This window comes from Bacillus rossius, chromosome 3 (assembly GCF_032445375.1).
Source record: "Bacillus rossius redtenbacheri isolate Brsri chromosome 3, Brsri_v3, whole genome shotgun sequence".
Taxonomy (NCBI): domain Eukaryota; kingdom Metazoa; phylum Arthropoda; class Insecta; order Phasmatodea; family Bacillidae; genus Bacillus; species Bacillus rossius.
In genome coordinates this window covers 69334664-69362255 of record NC_086332.1, presented here as the reverse complement: position 1 = coordinate 69362255, position 27592 = coordinate 69334664, and the positions used below count along the sequence as shown (strand labels likewise).

Here is a 27592-nt window from a genome sequence, read left to right as displayed (position 1 = left end):
ATCTGGTTCGGGTCTGGAAGTTTCGTCTACATTAACTAGACATATTTTAGGCTACAGTGATATGTCGTTCGAACTTTCCCATGATGTACGAAGTCATGAGAGAAGTAAATGTACGAAGAACCTTTCTCGTATGATATTTCAATGTGATAAGTGTCATATTTGGTTCACAAGTATTGGCAGTTTGAGGCGACATGCCAAAGACTGTAAAGAGGAAGTTCATGTTCCTACTGTGGAACTACCTGCAGGCATTTCGATTCCTCGGTTTAGGTTGGAGACTCGAATGCGTACAAGCACAAAAGCAGATTTTCAGCAACCGATTGCGATGACGCCTGAGCATGAAACTAAACCAAAGACTGTGCTCGGTGCATTACAGGTAAATTATAATGGTTTCCATTTGGCGAAATCTGTATTTCGTGGAATTTTGAATGACTACTATTAACTAAATACATTTGGAGCGTCAAAAGACATTTGTATCTTTCTTGACGATATCAAATAGAACATTATCGATCATCTTAATTATGAAGTAACAACGCACGGGCCATTTTAAAATATAACTTATGGCTGGACTGTGCTTATGGTAAACCGTATTCGTTTCAGGACCAAGTGAAAAAGTGCACTTTCAATAGTTTGAATACTCCCGTTTACAGTTCTGACGACGTAAAGCAGTCTGATACACACGGTATCGAGAAGCTCTGTCAGAAGATGATCTGGTCAGTAAAGGATCTGGCTGATCTGACTTCAGTAAACCGATTGAAGCTGAGAATTAGTCAGTTCAAGTCAATTCAGAACTAAAACTTAATGTTTATTAGATTTCTAACATTCGCAAGTGTTCCTGTAGTAAATAAGAATTTCCGTAATAAATTATTTATTCGTAATTATGTTGTGTTATTTCGCGAACATTTCATTTAAAGTTAAATTAAAATAAATTATTATATTATACCTAAAATTACTTTTTTTTGGTATTGATCAGGGAGGGAACCATATATATGAATTGATTGAATCAATCAATTTTATAAACAAGTGATTTTTTTATTATATTTAAAAATTTTCCATAATTTCTTGCTTTAAAATTACAAAATTTCACTATGGCGTCCAAGACGGCCAACAAGAATGCCGATGTCAAGGTAATAAATAATTACTGCACTCTATCGGGTAAAAATTAAACTAATATGGCGGCAGCGTCTTCTAGAAGATGGAAACAATATGTCGGACCCAAGATGGCGGCCTCCAGCTGACGAAAACCAGATACCCACCATGACTTCATACTGGCTGATGTAATATATTCCTTAGAATTAGTGGTGGGAGGTAACCTACCGGTGGCTTCTGTTGAGGAAAGATCGTTTGAAATTTGTTTTGCACTCGCCGGGTTCGAACCAAGTACCTTTTGAGTGACGACGTCTAATAAATCGATGAACGCCGGCTGTACGCACGAAAAAGTGTCCCGTTTCGCACATTATTCCGTTACGCTATGTCCCGTTACGCTCATTGTACGCTTGCGCCGCATCTATCTCTCTTCCACTCGATTGGCCTATGCGTTCGAGGAGAAGAAAGACAGTGGCAGCACACAACTAACATCTACACGTGAACTGTTTCGTCGACTGGTTATAAAGTGAAGTGAAAAGTTAATGTGGTTTTCATTGCTTATTACAACAAAAATTTCGGCAATAAAGGTTAATTATTATTGCATTTTAAAAATCTGATTACTAGTATATTTTCAAGTATTTATACTTTTATTAGGTATTAAAAAAGTAGCATCTGTCGGTGAGTGCAGTAATAATAGGTTATGTTACAATTGACTAAAAAATTATGGTGATTCATATAATTCATGATAGATATTTGATTACACTTTATTTATATGAAAACTTGTTCGTTATTATATTTAAACTTTATAGCTAAACACCAGTTTTTTAAATTAATTACAAGTAATCTACACGTGAACTGTTTCGTCGACAGTTTATAAAGTGAAGTGAAAAGTTAATGTGGTTTTCATTGCTTATTACAACAACAATTTCGGCAATAAAGGTTAAATATTGTTGCATTTTAAAAATCTGATTACTAGTATAGTTTCAAGTATTTATTCTTTTATTATTAAAATAAAAATGATTCAATTTTATTCATAAAAGTATGCAATCATTTCATCAATGTTTTGTTATGACGCTGACGTTGTCACGTTAAACTATCGTCTGTAAACCGACTTTACAGACAACCATTTTTTTAAAATTAATTTTCTATCAACATTTAAAAAAGTATTTTTTTTATAAATTTCAAATTTTTCCTAATTTCTAGCTTAAAAATTATGGTTTTCTAAGATAGCGGGCGTGACTTCAATATTTGAAAATTGTAGTCAGATTTTTTTTTTACTAAAATTTCATCTATAATTTTTTTAAATGCATTTTTAATTCTCCCCAATGTAATAGGTTAATATTTACGGATATTAAAGATGGTGTATATTATGTCTTCCAAGCCATGACATACAAATTGTAAATGTAATGACTTCAGTGGCTTAGAACGGCTTGTTGATAAGGAATTTAAGCCTCTTTTAGGAACTTTCTAGCCTCTGACATTTTTGAGGATTAAAACGGGAAATTTTCCTTCAAAATGGGAACTTTTCCCAAAATAGAGACAATTGTAGACGTTTTGAGGAATTCTGAGTCATTTTTGAGGAACTTTGAGGAAATTTAACTCCAAAAACGGCCAACGTGACGTCACAATCCAAGATGGTAGTCGGCTCCTCGCTCCACTTCTAGGAACCAGTATCAGGGCCAATATAAGGTACAGGCGCCAAATAAGGCCAGTCTCCTAACAAGGCCAGTAAGCTTTGTAGCACGCAGTAATGGATGAACGAGGTAGGTAGCAGCACCAGCCGGGATCTCCTTTAGTACTTCACTCCACAGGTAGTGGTAGTTGTGTGTCATGATACGTTGGAATAAGATGGTGACGACGTTTTGACGCTTGCTGGCTACGCAATTTGGTAAGCTAAATTCTATGTTGTAGTTCATAATCTAAAATCTAAAGCTATTGTATGAATACATTAAAAGAAACATAATTTATTAAGTTTGAAGAAAATATAAGGGGGTAAAATGTTTAGAATTTATGTGGTTGGTTAGTGAATAAAATCCCTGTCAATGTGCAGGTATCTTAATAAGGCCAACGTGGCCTTATGAGGAATTCTTATAGCGTTTTTGGAACCACATGTTGTAGCCTACAGTGCGTTTCGTTATATTTTCAACAAGAAAATTTTTAATTGAGATTACGTAACAGTACTATTGTTAGAGATTATGTGGCCTAATTTTTACTTATTATTAAAGTTTTAATAGAATATTAATGTATTTTTATAAAAGATTACAATAAAGAATTTTATGATTATATCAAATAAAAGTAAGAATAATACATACGTAAATCTAGCAGTCACTAGCGTGGTTTCAATATATAAATAAAATTTAATGATGCTGTAGTAAATACAATTGGCATGTGATTCATTTGAAATCTACAATGTCACGCAGTTAAGTCAGGCGATGTATGAGGCAGGAATAAAGTAGTTAAAAAATGCCATGCAAACATAAACAAAAATTTAATTTAAACTGCTCGTTGACTTATCAAGTTATTTGTTTTAAGGAATATATTTTTTAATGATTTTTAAATTCAATTTTTGTTTATTGAATAGCTTATTGCATGTGTGAAATGCGGCAGAGAATTCTATGTTTTATTTCAGACCACTAGCTATGGCTACAGCATGCAAACGAGCCAAATGGACTACTGAACAGCTGAAGGGAGCATTGATGTCATTCAAAAATGGCATGCCTGTTGCTGCAGCTGCTCGTGAGTTTAATGTACCAAGAAGAACCTTGAGCAACCATATTGCATCAGGAAGTAATGAAAAAAAACTTGGACGAGGTACTTTGCTTACAAATGAAGAAAATATTTTGTGCAGTCGTATTTTCAGATTAGGAGAAGTGGGTGTTCCCCTTACACTTAAAATTTTAAGGAAGAGTGTGTACTCATTTTGTGAAGTGAACAATATCAAACATCCATTCAGTAAAAATACACACATGGCCGGAAAAAAAGTGGCTGAAGTTATTTCTTCAACGACATCCAGATATTGCGAAAAGGAAAGCCCAGCCAATGAATGCAGGTAGAGCAGCTAAATTAAACAAATTCATCGTCAGTGATTATTTTGTTAAGTTAAACGAAATATTAGTGAATCATAATTTTGCAGGTCACCCAGAAAATATTTACAATATTGACGAAAAAGGTTGTCGCACAAGCAGCAGCAGGTTTATAGCAGAAAAGGAAGTAAGAGACTTCACCTCATTGCACCAGAGCATGCACAAAATGTCACAATTGTAGCATGTGGTAATGCAATCGGCCAGGCGATCCCTGCAATGATTCTCTTCAAAGGCAAGCGTTGCAAGTCTGAGTGGGAAGAAAATTTGCCAGCAGGAACAGTAATTGAAATGACAGCTAAAGGATGTATGACATGTCAGGTCTTCGCTAAGTGGGTTTCACATTTCGCAAAATTCAAAACCCCTCGGAAAACATTGCTGATATTCGATGGAGCGAAGTCTCATTTAGATGCAAATATAGTGGATTTGGCTGAACAGAATGACATTATTTTGTTTTGTCTTCCATCAAACTGCATTCATGAGTTGCAGCCCCTGGATAAATCTGTCTTTGGGCCGTTCGAGGAATATTGGGATCAAGAGGTTCTTAATTTTGGAGTTCACAATGGTGACAGAAACATAAGCCGTGTACGATTTGGCTTGATTTTTTCCAAAGTCTGGATTAAATCAATGACCCCTTATAATTTAGTGGCGGAATTTAGAGGGACCGGGATTTATCCTTATGACTGCAACATTCTCACTGATACTGCCTTTGCGCCATCCGACCTTACAGTTAATGAAACATAAATTTCAAATGCTGCAGAGGAAAGTTCAGGAAATGAAAGTGCATGCAAAGCAAGCTCTGTGAACGAACCATCTGATCGCAATACATTGATCACTGCTAGAAATCTTGATGTTCCATTGCAAGAATTGCTATCAACCCCAAAATTGCAAAAAGTAACAACAAGAAGGCAACCTGCAATAAATTCCCGAGCCCAACGAATTGTTAAACAGTTGTATGAAAAAGATCGAAAAACAGTATCTCAAAGTTGTTCAACAAAGCGAAATGTAGCTAGGAAGGGAATGAAGCCAATATCATCTCAAAACCAAGCAGACACGAACCCCTAATTTCCTCAGGCTGGAACAAGTGGAACACAGAAAACTCGCAGCAGGAAAGAAGAATGATTGGTATTGTCCCATTTTCTAGGAACATAAAGTAGTTGACATGAGACTATGTTCAGTATGCAAAGTGTACTATCACGAAGAATGTGTCGGACTTGATAAAGATGATAATGATCCTTTTATTTGCCCTACTTGTGATGATTAAGTAAATTTAGTACTAACCATGACTTCAGCAAGTACATTGAAAATACATACATATTTGAATTTAAGTTTTTTATGCTATACACATTAATTTTTTATTTTCATTTTATGATGATTAGGATTAGTGAAGATATTTTTTCTCTTTGACTTTACATTACCAGGCTGATTAATTTGTACAAATCAATATATATTTGAAGTGTAATGTGTAAATTTTTGTCATATTGTGCAAATTAAAATTTTTTATACACGGGAGTCTTAAATGTGACAGCTGTAAGCTTTTTTATAAAAATTTTGTTAATGGCCTTATTAGGTACCACCCGGTGGCCTTTATTGTAACCTAGCATCTTAATAAGGCCACCTGAAATGTCCTCTAATTTTTATTTATGTAGGAAAAATAATGATGGTAAATGTTTTCTATAGCTTATATTTTTAAGTGTTTTTAATGCAGTTATCTATGAACAAATTTAAAAAGTGGTTTATTGGGTACAGAAATATATAGAAATCATCAATCCTTAATGTGGCCTTAATTGGCGCCTGTACCTTATTTATATACACTAGTTAATACTTTAAAGTTTCCCTACGACTTTGTGAAATTTGGTTCGCGTAATCCGCCACAGATTGCAGCACCGTGGATTTACACTTCTTTCCTCTATTTGAGTCGCATTCATTAAATTACTCCCACCAAATGCTGTATACAGAGAGCTAAGATATTACACATCAAATATTAAACAAATTAATTTTAGTGAATGACTTGTGATTGTGTCCCCTATGTTACAAGTGATAGCGGAATTTCACGACTCGGACATAAATTTGGTTCATGAAAACACAGACCACGAACGATGTTTAAAACTTGTAAGCCTATACAAAACATAATACAGCCTAGTCAGGGGTGTTATTTGTGTGAGATGGGATGATAAATGTGAATCTAGCTGGTGCTTGTAGTGCGGTATCGACTCTAAACGCAAGGCTGTGAACTAGCGCGCAGTGATCTCGTCGTGCGTAGGGAAACCATGAGATTTAAATGGTGACAATAATATTTTATAGCGTAGTAATTAAGCTGAAGGTTTGATTCAAGTTACTCGAGTGCCTTCGGGAATTCTGTCAGGTGTTTCATGCCTAACATTATTCTGAAAAACCCGTTTAAGCCATATTCAATATTTTAAAAACACAATCTAAAAACGAAATACGAAAACAGAAATATTCGTCCGCCCTCAACAATTTAAAATTATTTTTGTAAATAGACCTCACTCTGATTTCTTGAGCATTTTCAAATCTCGTTGTTTTTGCTGAAGCATTGCACACCGTATGGGGGTCCGGATGGACTTGGGCCTTAATGATTGAAGTCATATGGAGAAATATATACTAATCCCATTTACAACCTAGTTTGTAAACCTAATATTTTTTTGCAATTTTTCAAGCTTATTCTGTGCATATATGTTGTTATTATGTTTGATTAACAATACTCACTTTATAGTGGAATTTTTACGATTCTTCTCAGCTTCTTCCTAGTGCATTACAAATTATTAAGGCCCCCGCCTATCCGTTTACACATATGCAGTCATGTAGTCATGTGTATGGTATTTCAAGTAAGTACATAACCATTTCCACCGTGGATTATGGTATAACGTACGTTAAACAAATTATTAATCTGCGAAGATTACAAGCCGAAGTGCACTTTAAAATTCAGACGATACCTCCGAATACAAAAATACAACTTAAATAACATGGCTGCTTTTTCGCGCGTTTTTTATTGCTGGAATTAACGACGAATAATTCAATAATAAACTGGATATTACTAAACCATGTGCTCGTCGGCATACAGATTAAGTTTCTAATTCTTAAGTTTTTAAATTGTAAACCCGCCTTTAGACTGTAGTTTTAGAACGGTGAATATGTCTAAAACGCGTGTGTTCAAAAGTAGTATATAATAGTTCCTCCGGGCACAGGCGCCAGGCGCTGGAGCCGTGTGTACGGCAGCCATCTTGGATTGTGACGTCACGGTGGCCATATTGGATAACCGTAACCTTGAACTTTGACCATGACCTTTAACCTTCAAATTTTGCCCAAAATGTATAAAAAATTTGCCAAAAATTTGCCAAATTTCCTCAAATTTCGCCAAAAATTTTAATTTTTTGGAAAAAAATTCCTACAAAAATATTAAAAATTTTTAAATTAAAAATTTCTCTTTTCGAGAGAAAAATTCCCGTTTCGAGGGAAAATTTACCGTTTTTAGTTCTTAAAAATCCCAGCGGCTAGAAATGTCCACATTGAGGCTTAAGCATCCATGTCTTCAGCCTCCGATAAGCCTCTAAAGTCATCATGGATTATGTCATCTTGGATAAAGACGTCACCATTGCAATTTCAATTACGGCCGCCATCTTGGAAATACGTAATTTTTATGTTAGAAAATCGGGAAAAATTTAAAAATTCATAAAAAATTAAATAATCAAATTTTATAATACAAATTTAATAAAAAGTATTTTAATAAACTTAAATGTACACTTACACCATGGAGCTCGGAGTCCTCGGTTCGAAATCCGACGGGGTCAAAAATAAAAATAAAAATTACATCAAGTCCTTCTTCCACGGAAGCCACCGACAGACTGACCTCCCATCACTTATTTCAAGATATATATCGTCATATTGTAGGACGTCATGTCCACCATCTTGAAAATCTGTAATTGTTATGTTAGAAAATCGGGATAATTTTTAAAAATCATTAAAAAATATTAATTAATCGAATTAACTAATAAAATTTTTATAAAATATTACTTAAAAACCACTGTTGCACATATCGTTATGCTCGCCATCTTGGCTTATATAAATGTTGCATGTTTCGTTATGCGCGCCATCTTGGCTTATATAAATGTTGCATGTTTCGTTATGCGCGCCATCTTGGCTTATATAAATGTTGCATGTTTCGTTATGCGCGCCATCTTAGTTGAGTTTGATGTCATCGTTACACTTTTCTTTACGATCGCCATAGTGGATTCTATTAATGTTGCATGTTTCGTTACGGCCGCCATTTTGAAAATCAGTAATTTCAATGCTAGAAATTCCGAAAAAATTCCAAAAAATATTTAAAAAATTGCCTACTTAAAATGTTTAGTTATTTCAACTATTTCGGTCCTCTGTTCTATTTACGGCGAGAGTAAACCAGTAATTTATTAATGTATTTAAAAAATTCTTAATAAAAAGTAATACAAATTTGTTACAACACACCCGACATTTTGAATTATGTCACCACACTATCAACTAACGTTACGAACGTCATCTTGAAATTCTTTATTTATTATACGATTTTAGTGAAAAAAGTTAAAAATTCACCAAAAAATTCACTTATTAGAATACTGATTGTTTAGATTATTTCCCGTCCTTGGTACGAAACTGGTAAGACCAAAACATAAAAAAACAACAAATCCTTCCTCCACGGAAACCACCTAGACTGACCTCTCACCACTAATACCAAGGTATATATCGTCAACTGGTATGTCGTCATGTCCGCCACCTTGTCTTCGACCGCTGGAGGCCACCATCTTGTTTTCGTCTGTTTGAGTGTACTGACGCCATGTTAGTATAATTTTCTGTTCACCATACTTTGACCTCGACTGTTGACATTGAACTTGGACCTTGACCCTGAACTTTGTCCTTGACCTTAAACTTTGACCTAGATGGAAATGGAAATTTTGGCAAAATTTGAGGAATTTTGGCAAATGTTTAATAAATTTTGGCAAAATTTGAAGGTTAAAGGTCAAGGTCAAAATTCAATGTTACGGTCTACCAAGATGGCCGCTTTGCCGTCACAATCCAAGATGGCTGCCGTACACACGGCTCCAGTGCCTGGCGCCTGTGCCCGGATACCATATTATATACTATTTTAGAAATAATTTTTTTTGGCATGCAACATCCGTTAGAAATTCTTGAAAGTACTCAAGGAACATGCATTAAACCTTTAGCTTCATTTATCCGTCATATAATGTTACGGTCACCACTCAAATACGACAGTTGCCCTATGCACGACAAGAAGACTGCGTGCCAGTTCAGAGGCGATACCGCGTTACAAGCAACAGTGAGAGTTGCACTTATCATCCCGTCCCACTAACACACATACACCCCTGGCTAGACGAGCACCTTGAATAAACTTCTTGAATTAGACTTTCTGTTGGTTTTGCTATCCGATTTTTAACCTGTTGACTTCGATTAGTTAAGAGTGTTCTGAAGGGTTAATGATCAAGATATTATGAACGTGAAAACTAAATATTAATGTTCAGGCTGGGTTGATATTCGCATGCAAAGCCAATACTTTTTTGTAAACTTAAAAAAAATGCATTGCCTTAACTATGTTTTTGATAGGGTTTGTTTAGAAAAAATATTGTATATTATATGCGTTTAATTTTGAAGTAGTTATATAAGTAAACTGAAAATAATTCACTAATTTGCTGGTTTCAGCTGCTGTAAAAAAACCGGATAGTATAAAGATACAAATTATTTTTTATGAAATTTAAAATATTATCTCTTAATCTAAGATATTTGTCAAGGTATTACAAGGAAAAAACTCAATGTTTTGTTGAAAAAACTCAATGTTTTGTTGCTCAAAATGGGAATTTAAATTACTTTTTTTCGCATCAAAATCAGAATCATAGCGGATGATGAGGGGTGACAAGATTTGAATGGAACGTTGATTGAATGAGTGTGCTGGGAAAATGGGAGAACCCCGGGATAAACCACTGGGACACGATAACGTTGCCACGTTTCCTAATTGCGAACACGTACTTCGGAAACTGCCAATAATCGGGCTCGGATAACCTTGAGGGCGAGGACTTAGTAACCGACGAGGTAGAGGGGAAAAGGGGATAGGATGGGATACATCCTTCCCTCAAGGTTATGAAAAATCTTCCAGAATATTGAGGGAAGACATTATGTTACTGTGTGAGAGGCCACACGTCACCTACGGCTGCTACTGTAGGCCCATGTATCATGGCGTTAGTGTCAATAGTAATGCAAGAATTTTTCATACGCGTGTTAAAATTTTAAAATGTTTTGTATATTTTTTTAATCCTCTTCCACTCCCCCCGCGCAAATAATTCCTGAATCCGCAGTTGGCGTAAGGCGAATTCTTTGACCAATCAAGCACCGTGTTCCTCTGCCTATCACTAGTTTCCATGTCAACTTATGGAAAGGTGGAAGTACAGAGTTACATGTACGGTCACAGAAACGTTTTAAGATGACAAATAGACAAATATCTATGAAACACTTGTTCGATGGCTATGTACTTTAAAATAATATGAATCATGCATAGAACTCACATTTAACTATTTTTTCTTGCCTCTCCTCCAATTTTTTTTTGTGGGCCAAACTTGTGGCTATCTTTTAGCGAAGGATTGAGGATTGTGAGTGGCAAGCAGGACGTCAAAGGGAAGTAGGTGAAGAGTAAAACTGAGGGTTGGATTTTCGCCTTTGCAGGGTAGATTGCTGTTGGAAAGTACTTTACTCTCGCAAAGAGAATTTAAAATCGGCGACAGGAAGTTCGCACCCTCTCCTCCTTCGCACTGAAGTTTATTGGTGTGCTTCGGTTAGCTAAGCTCCGATAGTTCACTGCCAACGAAGCCATTTTCATTGAAGGCTAAAAAAAATTCTTGCATTCATTTTCTAAATTTTCGAACTTTAAAGATTAAAAATATATTGCACATTGAAGGTCAGTGCAAAAAAAATATTTAAAGGCAACTCGCCTCAAATAATGAAACGACTATGAGACCCTTCTAGGCTCGGCTTAGAATAGCCGCAAGCTAGAAACATGGCGGACGATGGTGTAAGCATATGGGTTTTCTCAGTGCTCTCGCAACACTTTCGTACTTAGTCCTTCACTCATCTCACCTTCCTTTTTATTCAGGCTTCCCAAGACAGTTTTATCTGTTTTTCGGACAGTAATGGTATTTAACAGTTCTATAACCCGATTTTAAACTATAAAAACAATATGGTCGTTTTCGTAGAATCACTTGAATTCTATTCTGCATATGATTACACTGTTTTCGCAAAAGTTAAAATCTTTAATTCTCCGAGCTTTTTGTAATTTTATATTACATTTATGATAAAAAAATACGAAAATACCTAAATTAGCGCAATATTTCCTGTCCACTGGAAAATAACTATTAAAAAATTTAACCGCAGCAGATTCAGACATAATATTCTTAACTAAACAAAATTAAAACGAGTCATATCACATACTAAATTTTGTGTCTTTTTGTAGAAACCAATGGTAAATTTCTCTACAAGCATTTTTGTTTGTTTTCTACTCAAATCAACGATCTTGAACACTTTAAAACACCCTTAATAATATTGAATGCTAAGTGTCTGTATTATGTTTGCCCTGCTTCAAGTGAGAATCGAAAATGCATTTTTTGTTTATGTGAAGGATTAAAAACCTCCTTGGATGATTTGTAGGCAAGACAAGAAATCTGCAAGAAAAGAAAATAATTAATCATGAGGAAATACCTTCATATGTGTTATTAATTTACTGCTTTTAAAGATGCTAAACTTTACAACAAATGGGTAATTAATAATTTTATTTCATTTTGTCTAGTTGTAAAGAGTTTGGAATATTTTAGAATCAGTTACCTATTGAGAGCAAGACTTTAAGACACTTTGCATGCTCTGTTTGGTTATATTTATTTGTCTGTTTGCCGACTTTGTGAGGATAATCCTTAAAACTGTTTATAAAATTGTGCTCGATTCATATGTTGTTTCACTTTGAATTTTCTATCCATATGACCGTGTATTTTGCTTTTGCGGAAACGTTTTTAAAGACGCTTCCAAAAAAAGGCGAGCGTCTTGCAGAAATTATGAAACACATCCGGATGAAAAGTGTCTAAAATATTTTTTACGCCATAAACCACTACAGTTATAAATTTTATTAGAACCAATTTGAGGGTTTTCTCATGAATCTCCATCAAAAGAACAGACATATAAAATTTTTTTTAAAAAATTTGCCTTGATCTATTTATTTATTCTTCTTTTAAAGTACATTACTGATAAAAATATATGTCATATTTAAGGTACATTAGTAATCAGTTTCATATGTGTATATTCTCTGTTTAGATAAAAGCTGTTTTTGTTAAGCTTGTTTTCTAGCAACTTACTGTACATTCGTACTTTACGCACTTTCGTGCTTTTATTTAATCCGCTAACAGTATAATCAAGCAACACGTGCCAATTTATTATTGTTGTGTGTAAGGATTGAACATTTATAGCCAACTGCTAGGTATTAATTTCTTCCTTTCGACTGTCACGCGGTTACGAGCAGGCGAGGACGCGGCCGCAGGAAAGTTAATACGGACGTACGACGACAAACGATTCGATGAAGACCCGTGGAGGAAAAACGGCCAGGGCTGTTGAACCGAAAGCAATACAGCGCGGCGCGAGATATAACCACACTGTTGGAAATACCAGTTAACTTTACGGACTTAAAAATGTATATTGATAAATAAGGGCTTTTCGTATTTCCTAGATAAATAGAACTCCACAAAAAGCTACACTATATATTTATGTAAATGGTACACAAATATTTATCTAAAATTACAGCATTTCTAAATTTCTAAATTTACATGAAACACATGTGTTCCCAGTATTACTGTGTTTTGGATTCTTAGTCGGGAATTTATGCTTTGTGTTGTCCCAGTACCTCCAATACCTTAAAGTTATTTGTAAACCGTTCACTGAATAGCTATCCAGTATTCATTTCGCACTTGGCTAAGCATAATATAACAAAATAAAGTTTAATTTTTAATATTCTGTTATCTTTTCCAAGGTATAAAACAATTCTTAATGAAAAATCAATTTAAATATAAAATTATGTTTTAATTTCCGTAAGACATATTCAGTATTATCTCGATAAACGTTTAACATTTTTTAAAAATACCTTTAGCTATGTGTTGTACAAATTTACAACATCTTTCATGTAGCATCTTGGCAACTGGTTTTCAAGGGAATCGTTTATAAAAGTACAGAATATAATTATCTGTGTGCTCATAAGTCTTCCTTCCACCCCTGCCTGGGTGGTTTTAGGAGTCGTCGAAATTGTGAATGGGCAGGAGTTATCTCTTGTCGTATTCTGATATATATTTTTTGTTTGGTGGGGTTGAGGGTTGGGAGATGATGTGTCACAAAGGGGTCGTTGCCAGGGCGACAGTGAGTGCGTGTGACTGCCGAGGTACTGAATGACAACGTGGTGTTTCCTCGGCCGACGAGTGAATCCGCTCAAACAGAAGTCCATGCTTTCTTTTTTATTTGCTACCCAGTTGGGATCTTAACGTCTTGCCAACAAGACGAGTTCATAAGAGACGGTAACTCGTAATGACACAGTTCAAGGACGCTGGGGAAAGAATCCGTCAAGGATTACAAAAAGATAATCCCGATAATCAGCTTGGAGTGATTTCGTGAAACTGTGGGTAACCACAATCGAGAATGCCAGAGCGGCACTCGAACACAAGTTCTTCCGCATGCGAGTCTAGTATCTCATCACTTTTCGTCGTGCGAAAGTTCGCTGTTTTTTCTTTGAAACGGGCAGTAGTAGAATAGGATAGCCGGTCCGAGGACAGGCCTCAGGCGGTGGTGCCGGTGCCGGTGTCAGCCATCTTGGATTGTGACGTCACGGCGGCCATCTTGGATGGTTGTGACCTTGACCTTTGACCTTGACCTTGAATTTGATCCTCAAAAATCGCCAAAATCCGCCAAAATTGGGCAAAATTTGCCCAAAATTCCTCAAAAATCGCCAAAATTTCCATTTCTGTGGAAAAAAGTTCCGCCAAAAAATCTTAAAAAATTCCACAAATTAAAAATTTCTCATTTCGAGGAAAAAATTTCCCGTTTCGAGGGAAAAATTCCCGTTTTTAGTCCTTAAAAATCCCAGCGGCTAAAAATTCCTAAAACTGGCTTAAGCATCCTTAACTCAAGCCTCAGTTAAGCCATTTCTAGGAATAAGGATACCATGAACGCCATCTTGGATTATGTCGCCACCGTTGCAATTTTAGTTACGGTCGCCATCTTTAACTTTTTTATTATCTGATTTTAATAAAAAAAATTAAAATTTATTAAAAAAATTCAAATAATAAAAAATTAATAAAAATATTTAAAAAGCATACTTTTTCGACACGGAGCTCGGAGTCCTCGGTTCGAACCCGACGAATGCAAAAAAATAAAAATGACGACCGATCCTTCCCCTGTGGCGGGGGTGCTGGCAGACTGACCCCCACCACTTATGTCAATGCACATATACTATCAGGTAGTATGACGTCATGTCCGCCATCTTGAAATTTGAGACGCCATCTTGAAAATCTTTATTTATTATCCGATTTTAATGAAAAAAATTCCAAAATTCATCAAAAAATTAACGTATTTAAATTATGTTTGATTATATCGATGTACGTCCTTGGTTCGATTCCCGACGAGAGTAAACAGTCGATCCTTCCTCCATGAAAGCTACCTAGACTGATCTATCACCACCAATACCAAGGTATATATCGTCAACTGGTATGACATCATGTCCGCCATCTTGTCTTCATCCACTGGAGACCACCATCTTGTTTTCGTCTGCTAGAGTGTGCCGATATCATGTAGTATAATTATCTGGTCACCACACCTTTGACCTTGACCTTGAACTTTGACCTTGACCTTGAAATTCGACCTTGAATTTAAACTTTGACCTTGACCTTGAACTTGAACTTTGACCTTGACCTTTAACTTTGACCTTGACCTTGAAATTTGACCTTGACCTTGAAATTTGACCTTGACCTTGAAATTTGACCTTGACCTTGAGATTTGACCTTGCCCTTAAATTTTGACCTTGACCTTGAACTTTGACCTTGACCTTGAAATTTGACCTTGACCTTGAAATTTGACCTTGACCTAGAAATTTGACTTTGACCTTGAAATTTGACTTTGACCTTGAAATTTTACTTTGTCCTTGAAATTTGACTTTGTCCTTGATGTCCATCACGGATCCGTCATTTTATGTTCAGTACATGCTACCAGGAGCGACCACCTGCTGGAGTACACCATCTTGTGCGTGTACTCGTATTACCATCATGCTAGTTTTATTCTAACATGCTACAGTGCAGTAATCATTTATTACTGAGGTACCCACCATCTTAAAATTTGACCGCCATCTTGAAATCATGTAATTATTTAGCTAGAAATGCGGGAAAAATTCCAATAGTCTCCGAAAAAATCATTTATTAATTTACAAATCGAATCGATGGATCCCTGTCCACGGTTAGATTCTTGACCAGAGACAGTTGTAACTAATTATTAAATAAATGTTAGGTTCTGTTTTCCATTACCTTTCGCGGAGTTTATTAATCATTCACTCTACGAAAATCAACTCAAGTCAATATACCGGACCAACGAATTAAATCAGTGCCGATTAGCCTATTATGAAAGTCTAATTTTTCAATAATCTGAATAACATATAAGCCGTTCATGTACAAAGCCACACATATAGATCAATTGCCTTCAGTCCATGAGACCGAGTCATGTCATTATCAGACGTATAGGCTAGTCATTTCAGGACCACATGACCTTCGTAATCCATCATGGCATTTTTATACATTCTAAAGGACCAAGTAACCTTGTAAAATATTTTAGTAACACCAAGAGGTGATAAACTAGTAAATATTCAATCACTACATTTTGTACTACGCACAGTCAACAAAAAAGGAAGCACCAACAACAAAAAGGCAGCACATTTGGAAGCACCGACAACGAAAAGGCAGCACATTTGGAAGCACCGACAACGAAAAGGAAGCACATTTGGAAGCACCGACAACGAAAAGGCAGCACATTTGGAAGCACCGACAACGAAAAGGCAGCACATTTGGAAGCACCGACAACGAAAAGGCAGCACATTTGGAAGCACCGACAACAAAAAGGCAGCACATTTGGAAGCACCGACAACGAAAAGGCAGCACATTTGAAAGCACCGACAACAAAAAGGCAGCACATTTGGAAGCACCGACAACGAAAAGGCAGCACATTTGGAAGCACCGGCAACAAAAAGGCAGCACATTTGGAAGCACCGGCAACGAAAAGGCAGCACATTTGGAAGCACCGACAACGAAAAGGCAGCACATTTGGAAGCACCGACAATGAAAAGGCAGCACATTTGGAAGCACCGACAACGAAAAGGCAGCACATTTGGAAGCACCGACAACGAAAAGGCAGCACATTTGGAAGCACCGACAACGAAAAGGCAGCACATTTGGAAGCACCGACAACGAAAAGGCAGCACATTTGGAAGCACCGACAACGAAAAGGCAGCACATTTGGAAGCACCGACAACGAAAAGGCAGCACATTTGGAAGCACCGACAACGAAAAGGCAGCACATTTGGAAGCACCGACAACGAAAAGGCAGCACATTTGGAAGCACCGACAACGAAAAGGCAGCACATTTGGAAGCACCGACAACGAAAAGGCAGCACATTTGGAAGCACCGACAACGAAAAGGCAGCACATTTGGAAGCACCGACAACGAAAAGGCAGCACATTTGGAAGCACCGACAACGAAAAGGCAGCACATTTGGAAGCACCGACTACGAAAAGGCAGCACATTTGGAAGCACCGTCATCGAAAAGGCAGCACATTTGGAAGCACCGACAACGAAAAGGCAGCACATTTGGAAGCAGCGACAACGTAAAGGCAGCACATTTGGAAGCACCGACAACGAAAAGGCAGCACATTTGGAAGCACCGACAACGAAAAGGCAGCACATTTGGAAGCACCGACAACGAAAAGGCAGCACATTTGGAAGCACCGACAACGAAAAGGCAGCACATTTGGAAGCACCAACAACGAAAAAAAAACACATTTGGAAGCACCGACAACGAAAAGGCAGCACATTTGGAAGCACCGACAACGAAAAGGCAGCACATTTGGAAGCAGCGACAACGAAAAGGCAGCACATTTGGAAGCACCGACAACGAAAAGGCAGCACATTTGGAAGCACCGACTACGAAAAGGCAGCACATTTGGAAGCACCGTCATCGAAAAGGCAGCACATTTGAAAGCACCGACAACGAAAAGGCAGCACATTTGGAAGCACCGACAACGTAAAGGCAGCACATTTGGAAGCACCGACAACGAAAAGGCAGCACATTTGGAAGCTCCATCAACTAAAAAAGGCAAAAAGGAAGCACAAGTTACGAGATCTAAGTCTTAGTAAGAAATCATAATACAAGAAATAAAAACATTACATTCTTATAATTTAAATTATTTATTTTTGCTTTACATTATACAAATGCAAGTAAAACAAGTCAATATTGTATGTAGCCAGCATTCCTCAGTTCCTTGAGTATGAAGGATATTTCTTTGATGCACGAATAGTTTCCTGCACAAAGCGAACCATGTAGAAGTCTTAGCCGGTCAACCAATATGTTTGGATCTTTCCATGATGTGTAATCATTCTCTTCTACCACCATCTTCCTTGCACCTTTATAACAAATATTATGATCTCTGGTGTCTTCCGTTTTACCACCAACCTCAGGGTAACTTTCATGTTTGAGACGGTGATCATCACAAGCTTGATCAGATTTATTTAATATATCACGTCGTTTCCATCGTTTCGGTCTCAGGACACCGCCACATTCTTCGATCTTGGCAGCTTTAGGTGCTTCATCATAGTCTATGTCTTTGTCAACAGCCTCAGAGTCACTGCAACAATCACTGTAGAAGGAATCGTCTTCACCCAATTTACCGTAATAATTCGATGTTGATGATGTTGAAGTGTCTTCATCGTCTTCGTGCTTCCTTTTTAGGAGTCCATCATTTTTACAAAGTAGGAAAGATCTACTTGAATTCGGCTGGAATATATTCTCACTTTTCACGTTAAGGATTCTTCCATTGTCTTCATTCTTCCGTAAATCATGTCTACGCGACTACGAGCCATGAGGTTACGAGACTACGTGACTACGAATCTTCAAGTTGACGAGACTGCGAGGCTACAGATCTACGAAGCCTCTAGAAAACGAGTTTACGTGTCTGCATGGATACAGGAATACAAGTCTGCATGAGTTCTTGACTACGAAGCTACTCGTCTACAAGGCTACAATTACTACATTTGTCTTCGACGGAATTTTCTCTTTTACTACATCTGCTCCATCACCATTATGTTATAAGATTACAAGGCTACTTGCTTACGTAGCTTCAAGTCTACGAGGCTCCAATGCATCATGACTACGAGACTACGTGCCATGAGGTTACGAGACTATGCGATTGCAAGTCTTCAAGGTTACGTGATCCTGAGGCTATAGGACTACCAAGCTTCCAGAACGTACGGTTACGAGACTGCATGACTAATTGGCGGCGCGGCTACGAAACTTCATGTCTCTAACTGACTACAATAGCACTATTCAGTGGTGAGAGTTAATTTATCTCATGCAAAGGTACTTGCTGCAAGTAGTTCCGCTTTTCAACATCAGATGGCGTCACGTGTTGCTTGCAGGTAAATAATATTTATTTCTTATATGCGGGATGCTCACTATCGATCGCATAAGAAGGATGGCTTCGTTAGTCTCCAAGGAGAAGGAAGTTCGTCCTTCCTGCTAGTGCTTCTCAGATTTCTCACGGTCCACCATCTTGGATTGCGACGTTACAGCGACCATCTTTGATGGGTGTGACGACCTTTGACCGAAACCGCAGGAATGATCGCAAGCACTCGGATTAATCATCAAAATATTGATAAGAATAATCAGGAGCACACGGAAAAAAACATCACAATATTGATAAGAATAATCAGAAGCACACGGAGAAAAACGACACATGTTTTCTTTGATAAAATAAAATTACAGGGAAAAAAAATTCAAAAATAAAAATAAATTAATAAAAAATTTAAAAAAATTAAAAAATACATAAAATTCTGGCTTGTACTAAAACTCTATCTTTGATCAACAATGATAAGTTTACAAGCTAGCAGAATCAGTTTATGTATTTTTTAATTTTTTTAAATTTTTTATTAATTTATTTTTATTTTTGAATTTTTTTTCCCTGTAATTTTATGATATCAAAGAAAACATGTGTCGTTTTTCTCCGTGTGCTTCTGATTATTCTTATCAATATTGTGATGGTTTTTTCCGTGTGCTCCTGATTATTCTTATCAATATTTTGATGATTAATCCGAGTGCTTGCGATCATTCCTGCGGTTTCGGTCAAAGGTCGTCACACCCATCAAAGATGGTCGCTGTAACGTCGCAATCCAAGATGGTGGACCGTGAGAAATCTGAGAAGCACTAGCAGGAAGGACGAACTTCCTTCTCCTTGGAGACTAACGAAGCCATCCTTCTTATGCGATCGATAGTGAGCATCCCGCATATAAGAAATAAATATTATTTACCTGCAAGCAACACGTGACGCCATCTGATGTTGAAAAGCGGAACTACTTGCAGCAAGTACCTTTGCATGAGATAAATTAACTCTCACCACTGAATAGTGCTATTGTAGTCAGTTAGAGACATGAAGTTTCGTAGCCGCGCCGCCAATTAGTCATGCAGTCTCGTAACCGTACGTTCTGGAAGCTTGGTAGTCCTATAGCCTCAGGATCACGTAACCTTGAAGACTTGCAATCGCATAGTCTCGTAACCTCATGGCACGTAGTCTCGTAGTCATGATGCATTGGAGCCTCGTAGACTTGAAGCTACGTAAGCAAGTAGCCTTGTAATCTTATAACATAATGGTGATGGAGCAGATGTAGTAAAAGAGAAAATTCCGTCGAAGACAAATGTAGTAATTGTAGCCTTGTAGACGAGTAGCTTCGTAGTCAAGAACTCATGCAGACTTGTATTCCTGTATCCATGCAGACACGTAAACTCGTTTTCTAGAGGCTTCGTAGATCTGTAGCCTCGCAGTCTCGTCAACTTGAAGATTCGTAGTCACGTAGTCTCGTAACCTCATGGCTCGTAGTCGCGTAGACATGATTTACGGAAGAATGAAGACAATGGAAGAATCCTTAACGTGAAAAGTGAGAATATATTCCAGCCGAATTCAAGTAGATCTTTCCTACTTTGTAAAAATGATGGACTCCTAAAAAGGAAGCACGAAGACGATGAAGACACTTCAACATCATCAACATCGAATTATTACGGTAAATTGGGTGAAGACGATTCCTTCTACAGTGATTGTTACAGTGACTCTGAGGCTGTTGACAAAGACATAGACTATGATGAAGCACCTAAAGCTGCCAAGATCGAAGAATGTGGCGGTGTCCTGAGACCGAAACGATGGAAACGACGTGATATATTAAATAAATCTGATCAAGCTTGTGATGATCACCGTCTCAAACATGAAAGTTACCCTGAGGTTGGTGGTAAAACGGAAGACACCAGAGATCATAATATTTATTATAAAGGTGCTAGGAAGATGGTGGTAGAAGAGAATGATTACACATCATGGAAAGATCCAAACATATTGGTTGACCGGCTAAGACTTCTACATGGTTCGCTTTGTGCAGGAAACTATTCGTGCATCAAAGAAATATCCTTCATACTCAAGGAACTGAGGAATGCTGGCTACATACAATATTGACTTGTTTTACTTGCATTTGTATAATGTAAAGCAATAAAATAAATAATTTAAATTATAAGAATGTAATGTTTTTATTTCTTGTATTATGATTTCTTACTAAGACTTAGATCTCGTAACTTGTGCTTCCTTTTTGCCTTTTTTAGTTGATGGAGCTTCCAAATGTGCTGCCTTTTCGTTGTCGGTGCTTCCAAATGTGCTGCCTTTACGTTGTCGGTGCTTCCAAATGTGCTGCCTTTTCGTTGTCGGTGCTTTCAAATGTGCTGCCTTTTCGATGACGGTGCTTCCAAATGTGCTGCCTTTTCGTAGTCGGTGCTTCCAAATGTGCTGCCTTTTCGTTGTCGGTGCTTCCAAATGTGCTGCCTTTTCGTTGTCGCTGCTTCCAAATGTGCTGCCTTTTCGTTGTCGGTGCTTCCAAATGTGCTGCCTTTTCGTTGTCGGTGCTTCCAAATGTGCTGCCTTTTCGTTGTCGGTGCTTCCAAATGTGCTGCCTTTTCGTTGTCGGTGCTTCCAAATGTGCTGCCTTTTCGTTGTCGGTGCTTCCAAATGTGCTGCCTTTTCGTTGTCGGTGCTTCCAAAAGTGCTGCCTTTACGTTGTCGCTGCTTCCAAATGTGCTGCCTTTTCGTTGTCGGTGCTTCCAAATGTGCTGCCTTTTCGATGACGGTGCTTCCAAATGTGCTGCCTTTTCGTAGTCGGTGCTTCCAAATGTGCTGCCTTTTCGTTGTCGGTGCTTCCAAATGTGCTGCCTTTTCGTTGTCGGTGCTTCCAAATGTGCTGCCTTTTCGTTGTCGGTGCTTCCAAATGTGCTGCCTTTTCGTTGTCGGTGCTTCCAAATGTGCTGCCTTTTCGTTGTCGGTGCTTCCAAATGTGCTGCCTTTTCGTTGTCGGTGCTTCCAAATGTGCTGCCTTTTCGTTGTCGGTGCTTCCAAATGTGCTGCCTTTTCGTTGTCGGTGCTTCCAAATGTGCTGCCTTTTCGTTGTCGGTGCTTCCAAATGTGCTGCCTTTTCGTTGTCGGTGCTTCCAAATGTGCTGCCTTTTCGTTGTCGGTGCTTCCAAATGTGCTGCCTTTACGTTGTCGCTGCTTCCAAATGTGCTGCCTTTTCGTTGTCGGTGCTTCCAAATGTGCTGCCTTTTCGATGACGGTGCTTCCAAATGTGCTGCCTTTTCGTAGTCGGTGCTTCCAAATGTGCTGCCTTTTCGTTGTCGGTGCTTCCAAATGTGCTGCCTTTTCGTTGTCGGTGCTTCCAAATGTGCTTACTTTTCGTTGTCGGTGCTTCCAAATGTGCTGCCTTTTCGTTGTCGGTGCTTCCAAATGTGCTGCCTTTTCGTTGTCGGTGCTTCCAAATGTGCTGCCTTTTCGTTGTCGGTGCTTCCAAATGTGCTGCCTTTTCGTTGTCGGTGCTTCCAAATGTGCTGCCTTTTCGTTGTCGGTGCTTCCAAATGTGCTGCCTTTTCGTTGTCGGTGCTTCCAAATGTGCTGCCTTTTCGTTGTCGGTGCTTCCAAATGTGCTGCCTTTTCTTTGTCGGTGCTTCCAAATGTGCTGCCTTTTCGTTGTCGGTGCTTCCAAATGTGCTGCCTTTTCTTTGTCGGTGCTTCCAAATGTGCTGCCTTTTCGTTGTCGGTGCTTCCAAATGTGCTGCCTTTTCGTTGTCGGTGCTTCCAAATGTGCTGCCTTTTCGTTGCCGGTGCTTCCAAATGTGCTGCCTTTTTGTTGCCGGTGCTTCCAAATGTGCTGCCTTTTCGTTGTCGGTGCTTCCAAATGTGCTGCCTTTTCGTTGTCGGTGCTTCCAAATGTGCTGCCTTTTCGTTGTCGGTGCTTCCAAATGTGCTGCCTTTTCGTTGTCGGTGCTTCCAAATGTGCTGCCTTTTCGTTGTCGGTGCTTCCAAATGTGCTGCCTTTTCGTTGTCGGTGCTTCCAAATGTGCTGCCTTTTCGTTGTCGGTGCTTCCAAATGTGCTGCCTTTTCGTAGTCGGTGCTTCCAAATGTGCTGCCTTTTCGTAGTCGGTGCTTCCAAATGTGCTGCCTTTTCGTTGTTGGTGCTTCCTTTTTTGTTGACTGTGCGTAGTACAAAATGTACTGATTGAATATTTACTAGTTTATCACCTCTTGGTGTTACTAAAATATTTTACAAGGTTACTTGGTCCTTTAGAATGTATAAAAATGCCATGATGGATTACGAAGGTCATGTGGTCCTGAAATGACTAGCCTATACGTCTGATAATGACATGACTCGGTCTCATGGACTGAAGGCAATTGATCTATATGTGTGGCTTTGTACATGAACGGCTTATATGTTATTCAGATTATTGAAAAATTAGACTTTCATAATAGGCTAATCGGCACTGATTTAATTCGTTGGTCCGGTATATTGACTTGAGTTGATTTTCGTAGAGTGAATGATTAATAAACTCCGCGAAAGGTAATGGAAAACAGAACCTAACATTTATTTAATAATTAGTTACAACTGTCTCTGGTCAAGAATCTAACCGTGGACAGGGATCCATCGATTCGATTTGTAAATTAATAAATGATTTTTTCGGAGACTATTGGAATTTTTCCCGCATTTCTAGCTAAATAATTACATGATTTCAAGATGGCGGTCAAATTTTAAGATGGTGGGTACCTCAGTAATAAATGATTACTGCACTGTAGCATGTTAGAATAAAACTAGCATGATGGTAATACGAGTACACGCACAAGATGGTGTACTCCAGCAGGTGGTCGCTCCTGGTAGCATGTACTGAACATAAAATGACGGATCCGTGATGGACATCAAGGACAAAGTCAAATTTCAAGGACAAAGTAAAATTTCAAGGTCAAAGTCAAATTTCAAGGTCAAGGTCAAATTTCTAGGTCAAGGTCAAATTTCAAGGTCAAGGTCAAATTTCAAGGTCAAGGTCAAAGTTCAAGGTCAAGGTCAAAATTTAAGGGCAAGGTCAAATCTCAAGGTCAAGGTCAAATTTCAAGGTCAAGGTCAAATTTCAAGGTCAAGGTCAAAGTTCAAGGTCGAATTTCAAGGTCAAGGTCAAAGTTCAAGGTCAAGGTCAAAGGTGTGGTGACCAGATAATTATACTACATGATATCGGCACACTCTAGCAGACGAAAACAAGATGGTGGTCTCCAGTGGATGAAGACAAGATGGCGGACATGATGTCATACCAGTTGACGATATATACCTTGGTATTGGTGGTGATAGATCAGTCTAGGTAGCTTTCATGGAGGAAGGATCGACTGTTTACTCTCGTCGGGAATCGAACCAAGGACATACATCGATATAATCAAACATAATTTAAATACGTTAATTTTTTGATGAATTTTGGAATTTTTTTCATTAAAATCGGATAATAAATAAAGATTTTCAAGATGGCGTCTCAAATTTCAAGATGGCGGACATGACGTCATACTACCTGATAGTATATGTGCATTGACATAAGTGGTGGGGGTCAGTCTGCCAGCACCCCCGCCACAGGGGAAGGATCGGTCGTCATTTTTATTTTTTTGCATTCGTCGGGTTCGAACCGAGGACTCCGAGCTCCGTGTCGAAAAAGTATGCTTTTTAAATATTTTTATTAAATTTTTATTATTTGAATTTTTTTAATAAATTTTAATTTTTTTTATTAAAATCAGATAATAAAAAAGTTAAAGATGGCGACCGTAACTAAAATTGCAACGGTGGCGACATAATCCAAGATGGCGTTCATGGTATCCTTATTCCTAGAAATGGCTTAACTGAGGCTTGAGTTAAGGATGCTTAAGCCAGTTTTAGGAATTTTCAGCCGCTGGGATTTTTAAGGACTAAAAACGGGAATTTTTCCCTCGAAACGGGAAATTTTTCCCTCGAAATGAGAAATTTTTAATTTGTGGAATTTTTTAAGATTTTTTGGCGGAACCTTTTTTCCACAGAAATGGAAATTTTGGCGATTTTTGAGGAATTTTGGGCAAATTTTGCCCAATTTTGGCGGATTTTGGCGATTTTTGAGGATCAAATTCAAGGTCAAGGTCAAAGGTCAAGGTCACAACCATCCAAGATGGCCGCCGTGACGTCACAATCCAAGATGGCGGACACCGGCACCGGCACCACCGCCTGAGGCCTGTCCTCGGACCGGCTATCCTATTCTACTGGCAGTGTGTCTGAGTGAGGAGTGACCATGAGACAGTCTTATTTATGTCTTAGGCTAAAAATCTCCACAGTTGTTTTATTGAACTTCCATGTAACTTTCAAATTTCTTATTGGTGAAATATTATCAAAATATCCCTTTGAGATTTATAATGTTTTAATGTGGCTTCAAGGGCTGGCTGGAAGCTTGATGCCGCTAACCCATGAACCAGCAACTTAAAATTAATGTATTGAGGAAATACTATATTATGGAGCTGCACTGATATTTTCCTGCAGGTGGGATGAAAAGCACTTAGGGAGAAAAATAAATTGTAGTGCAATCAGCTGTAGTGGATTCCACAATCTCTCTAATTCTGGTGAGAATACTGAACATTTTTCCATCCAGATAAATAAAATGCACTCGATGACCAAACATGCTCCATTTAGACTGTCACCAAATACATTCCAAATAATTCTGTCAATCTAAACAACGAGAAAAAAAGTAATAACAAAAGGAAAAAGTATAAAGATGTTCTGTAGACATGCTTACTTAGCAAGGCCAACTAAATATTGTTTTGGATCTCGCATTGAATGAATGTAAGTTGCCTCGCATAAAGTGAAACGGAATCTTCTTAATTTTTCAAACACTTTTAGAGATCTATACGAAAAAATTCTAGTTGGTTAAAATTAACTTTTGTATTGTTTCTGAAGTAATAAAAGGCGCTATCTGTATTTTATTCAGTTTCTCCGTCGTAGACGAGGTATGAGTTATTTCAGTTGTATGATGTATATACATACTGCGTATTTGAGTATATATATATTATATATATATTTCGGTAACATGCAAGGGACTAAGAACTTTATTATTTTTATTTTTAATAACATCTGAATTGCCAAAAATATCGCAAAATAAATTGTGAACGTGCTACACGACATAAAGAATGGGATTTATCTGGTGGACTCATATGGATGTGGTATGAATGTATCCCAGCAGTTCGGGTGTAGGGAGATAAGTGTCACAAATAGCCCACCATCTAAGACCTTACAGACTTGTCTGTTGTTGTTGTTGCTGTTGTAACTTACCTGTATCGACACTAGTTCTTGATGTTTCAGTCTTCTCCTCCATACCGTCGACAGTGATGCCACCTGGCGGAGCCTCAGCGCACTGCAGACTGCTGTTGTAAAGCTTTGCCTCGACCACCGGCGAATATCACTTACGAATAACAATGATATCATAACAATTAACAGCGTTGATAATTCTTATAACATTACGTTCATTTTTTAGTGAACTTCATTTTATCTACATATTTAAATATTATCTCGCGAGCCGTTTCTGATTTCTGCTACCTTTTATCTATAAGCCTACGATATTGCGTTAAGATTCAAGTCTGTCAGTTGCTGTTTTCTAAGAAGTCAATCATAGACAAAGAAAAAAAGGCAAAATTATAATGATTTGTTTTCCTTTTATTGTTTGTGCTATTAGCTCACAGTTTAGGTGGAGGAATCTGAGCCAAATGAAAAAGAAGTATCCAACCACAGGTTATCCATCAGTCGAGACGATTGGCAAGTCGGCAGCTAATAAATGTATGTAACATTTGCCTGAGTGTGCAGCAGAATGTGGAGTCTTTCCTGAATTCCATTGCGTCCTTAACTTTTTCCAGCCGGAAGTCATTCGTGAGACGACAGCGTAGGGCTCGGATGGCGAACCAATGGCACGCGGCCAGTGGTGCCACCCGACAAAATAATTCGGCACGCCAATAATTAGAGAATCTATGTGCTTTATCTCTAAAAGTAAAACAGTACGAGACTAATATAAGATATTTAGCATTTAATTTGCAACAACAGAAATCATATTAACCTTTTATTTTATTTAAATAAACATAAAATAGTTAACATTTTGACTTCTGCAAAAATTTTGACTTGAAAATTAAGAGATATTAAGTTAATATAATCTAGTTTATTTTTATCAATAATTATTATCATCATTATCATCAATAAAAATTGTCACGTTCACCAATAAAGGTTGGCCATCCCTGGCGTAGGGTATCTTTGAAGATCCAATTACGAAGACGAAATGTGATTTTGCTCCACAGTTTCCGCCTGAGGCAGGACGAGCGTGGATGACTGAAAATGACTGGCTGCCCTAAATTATAGGCGTTAATACGAGGTGTGATCAAAAAATATGGTTGAATGAACTGTTATAGCAGCACCCGCAGACACTAAATTGATTTAAAGTTGGAAGCTCGATAGCCTAATCCATTTGAGATAGTCAGTGTCGTGTTGGAACAAGTTGTGACTTGTCAGTCGGCCTCCATAGCCGGAAGAGTGGCGTCGTGTTTGTCACGCATCGCGGATAGAGACCCGGAAATTTCGCGGATTCGTCTGGCCTCAGGGTAGAATTCAAAGTCATAGGTGTGCTCAATCTATGCTTTTTTTCTCTCATTGGTTGATTTCTCAACGATTACATTTTTATCTTCGTAAATTTATGCATACTTCTCTCCTAGCT

The 27592-nt window shown here is 37.9% G+C and overlaps 1 protein-coding gene across 3 annotated transcripts in view; it reads right to left on the bottom strand.

Annotated features, from left to right (window-relative positions):
• Nucleotides 1–26251, bottom strand: part of LOC134531457 (putative inorganic phosphate cotransporter) — a 53499-nt gene extending 27248 nt beyond the window's left edge. For all 3 annotated transcript variants that reach the window (XM_063367170.1, XM_063367169.1, XM_063367171.1), the window contains exon 1: nucleotides 26170–26251. In XM_063367170.1, coding sequence (XP_063223240.1) covers nucleotides 26170–26212 — 43 coding nt within the window. In that variant the 5' untranslated portion in view covers nucleotides 26213–26251. The remainder of the gene's footprint in view (nucleotides 1–26169) is intronic.
• Nucleotides 26252–27592: the final 1341 nt, after the last annotated feature.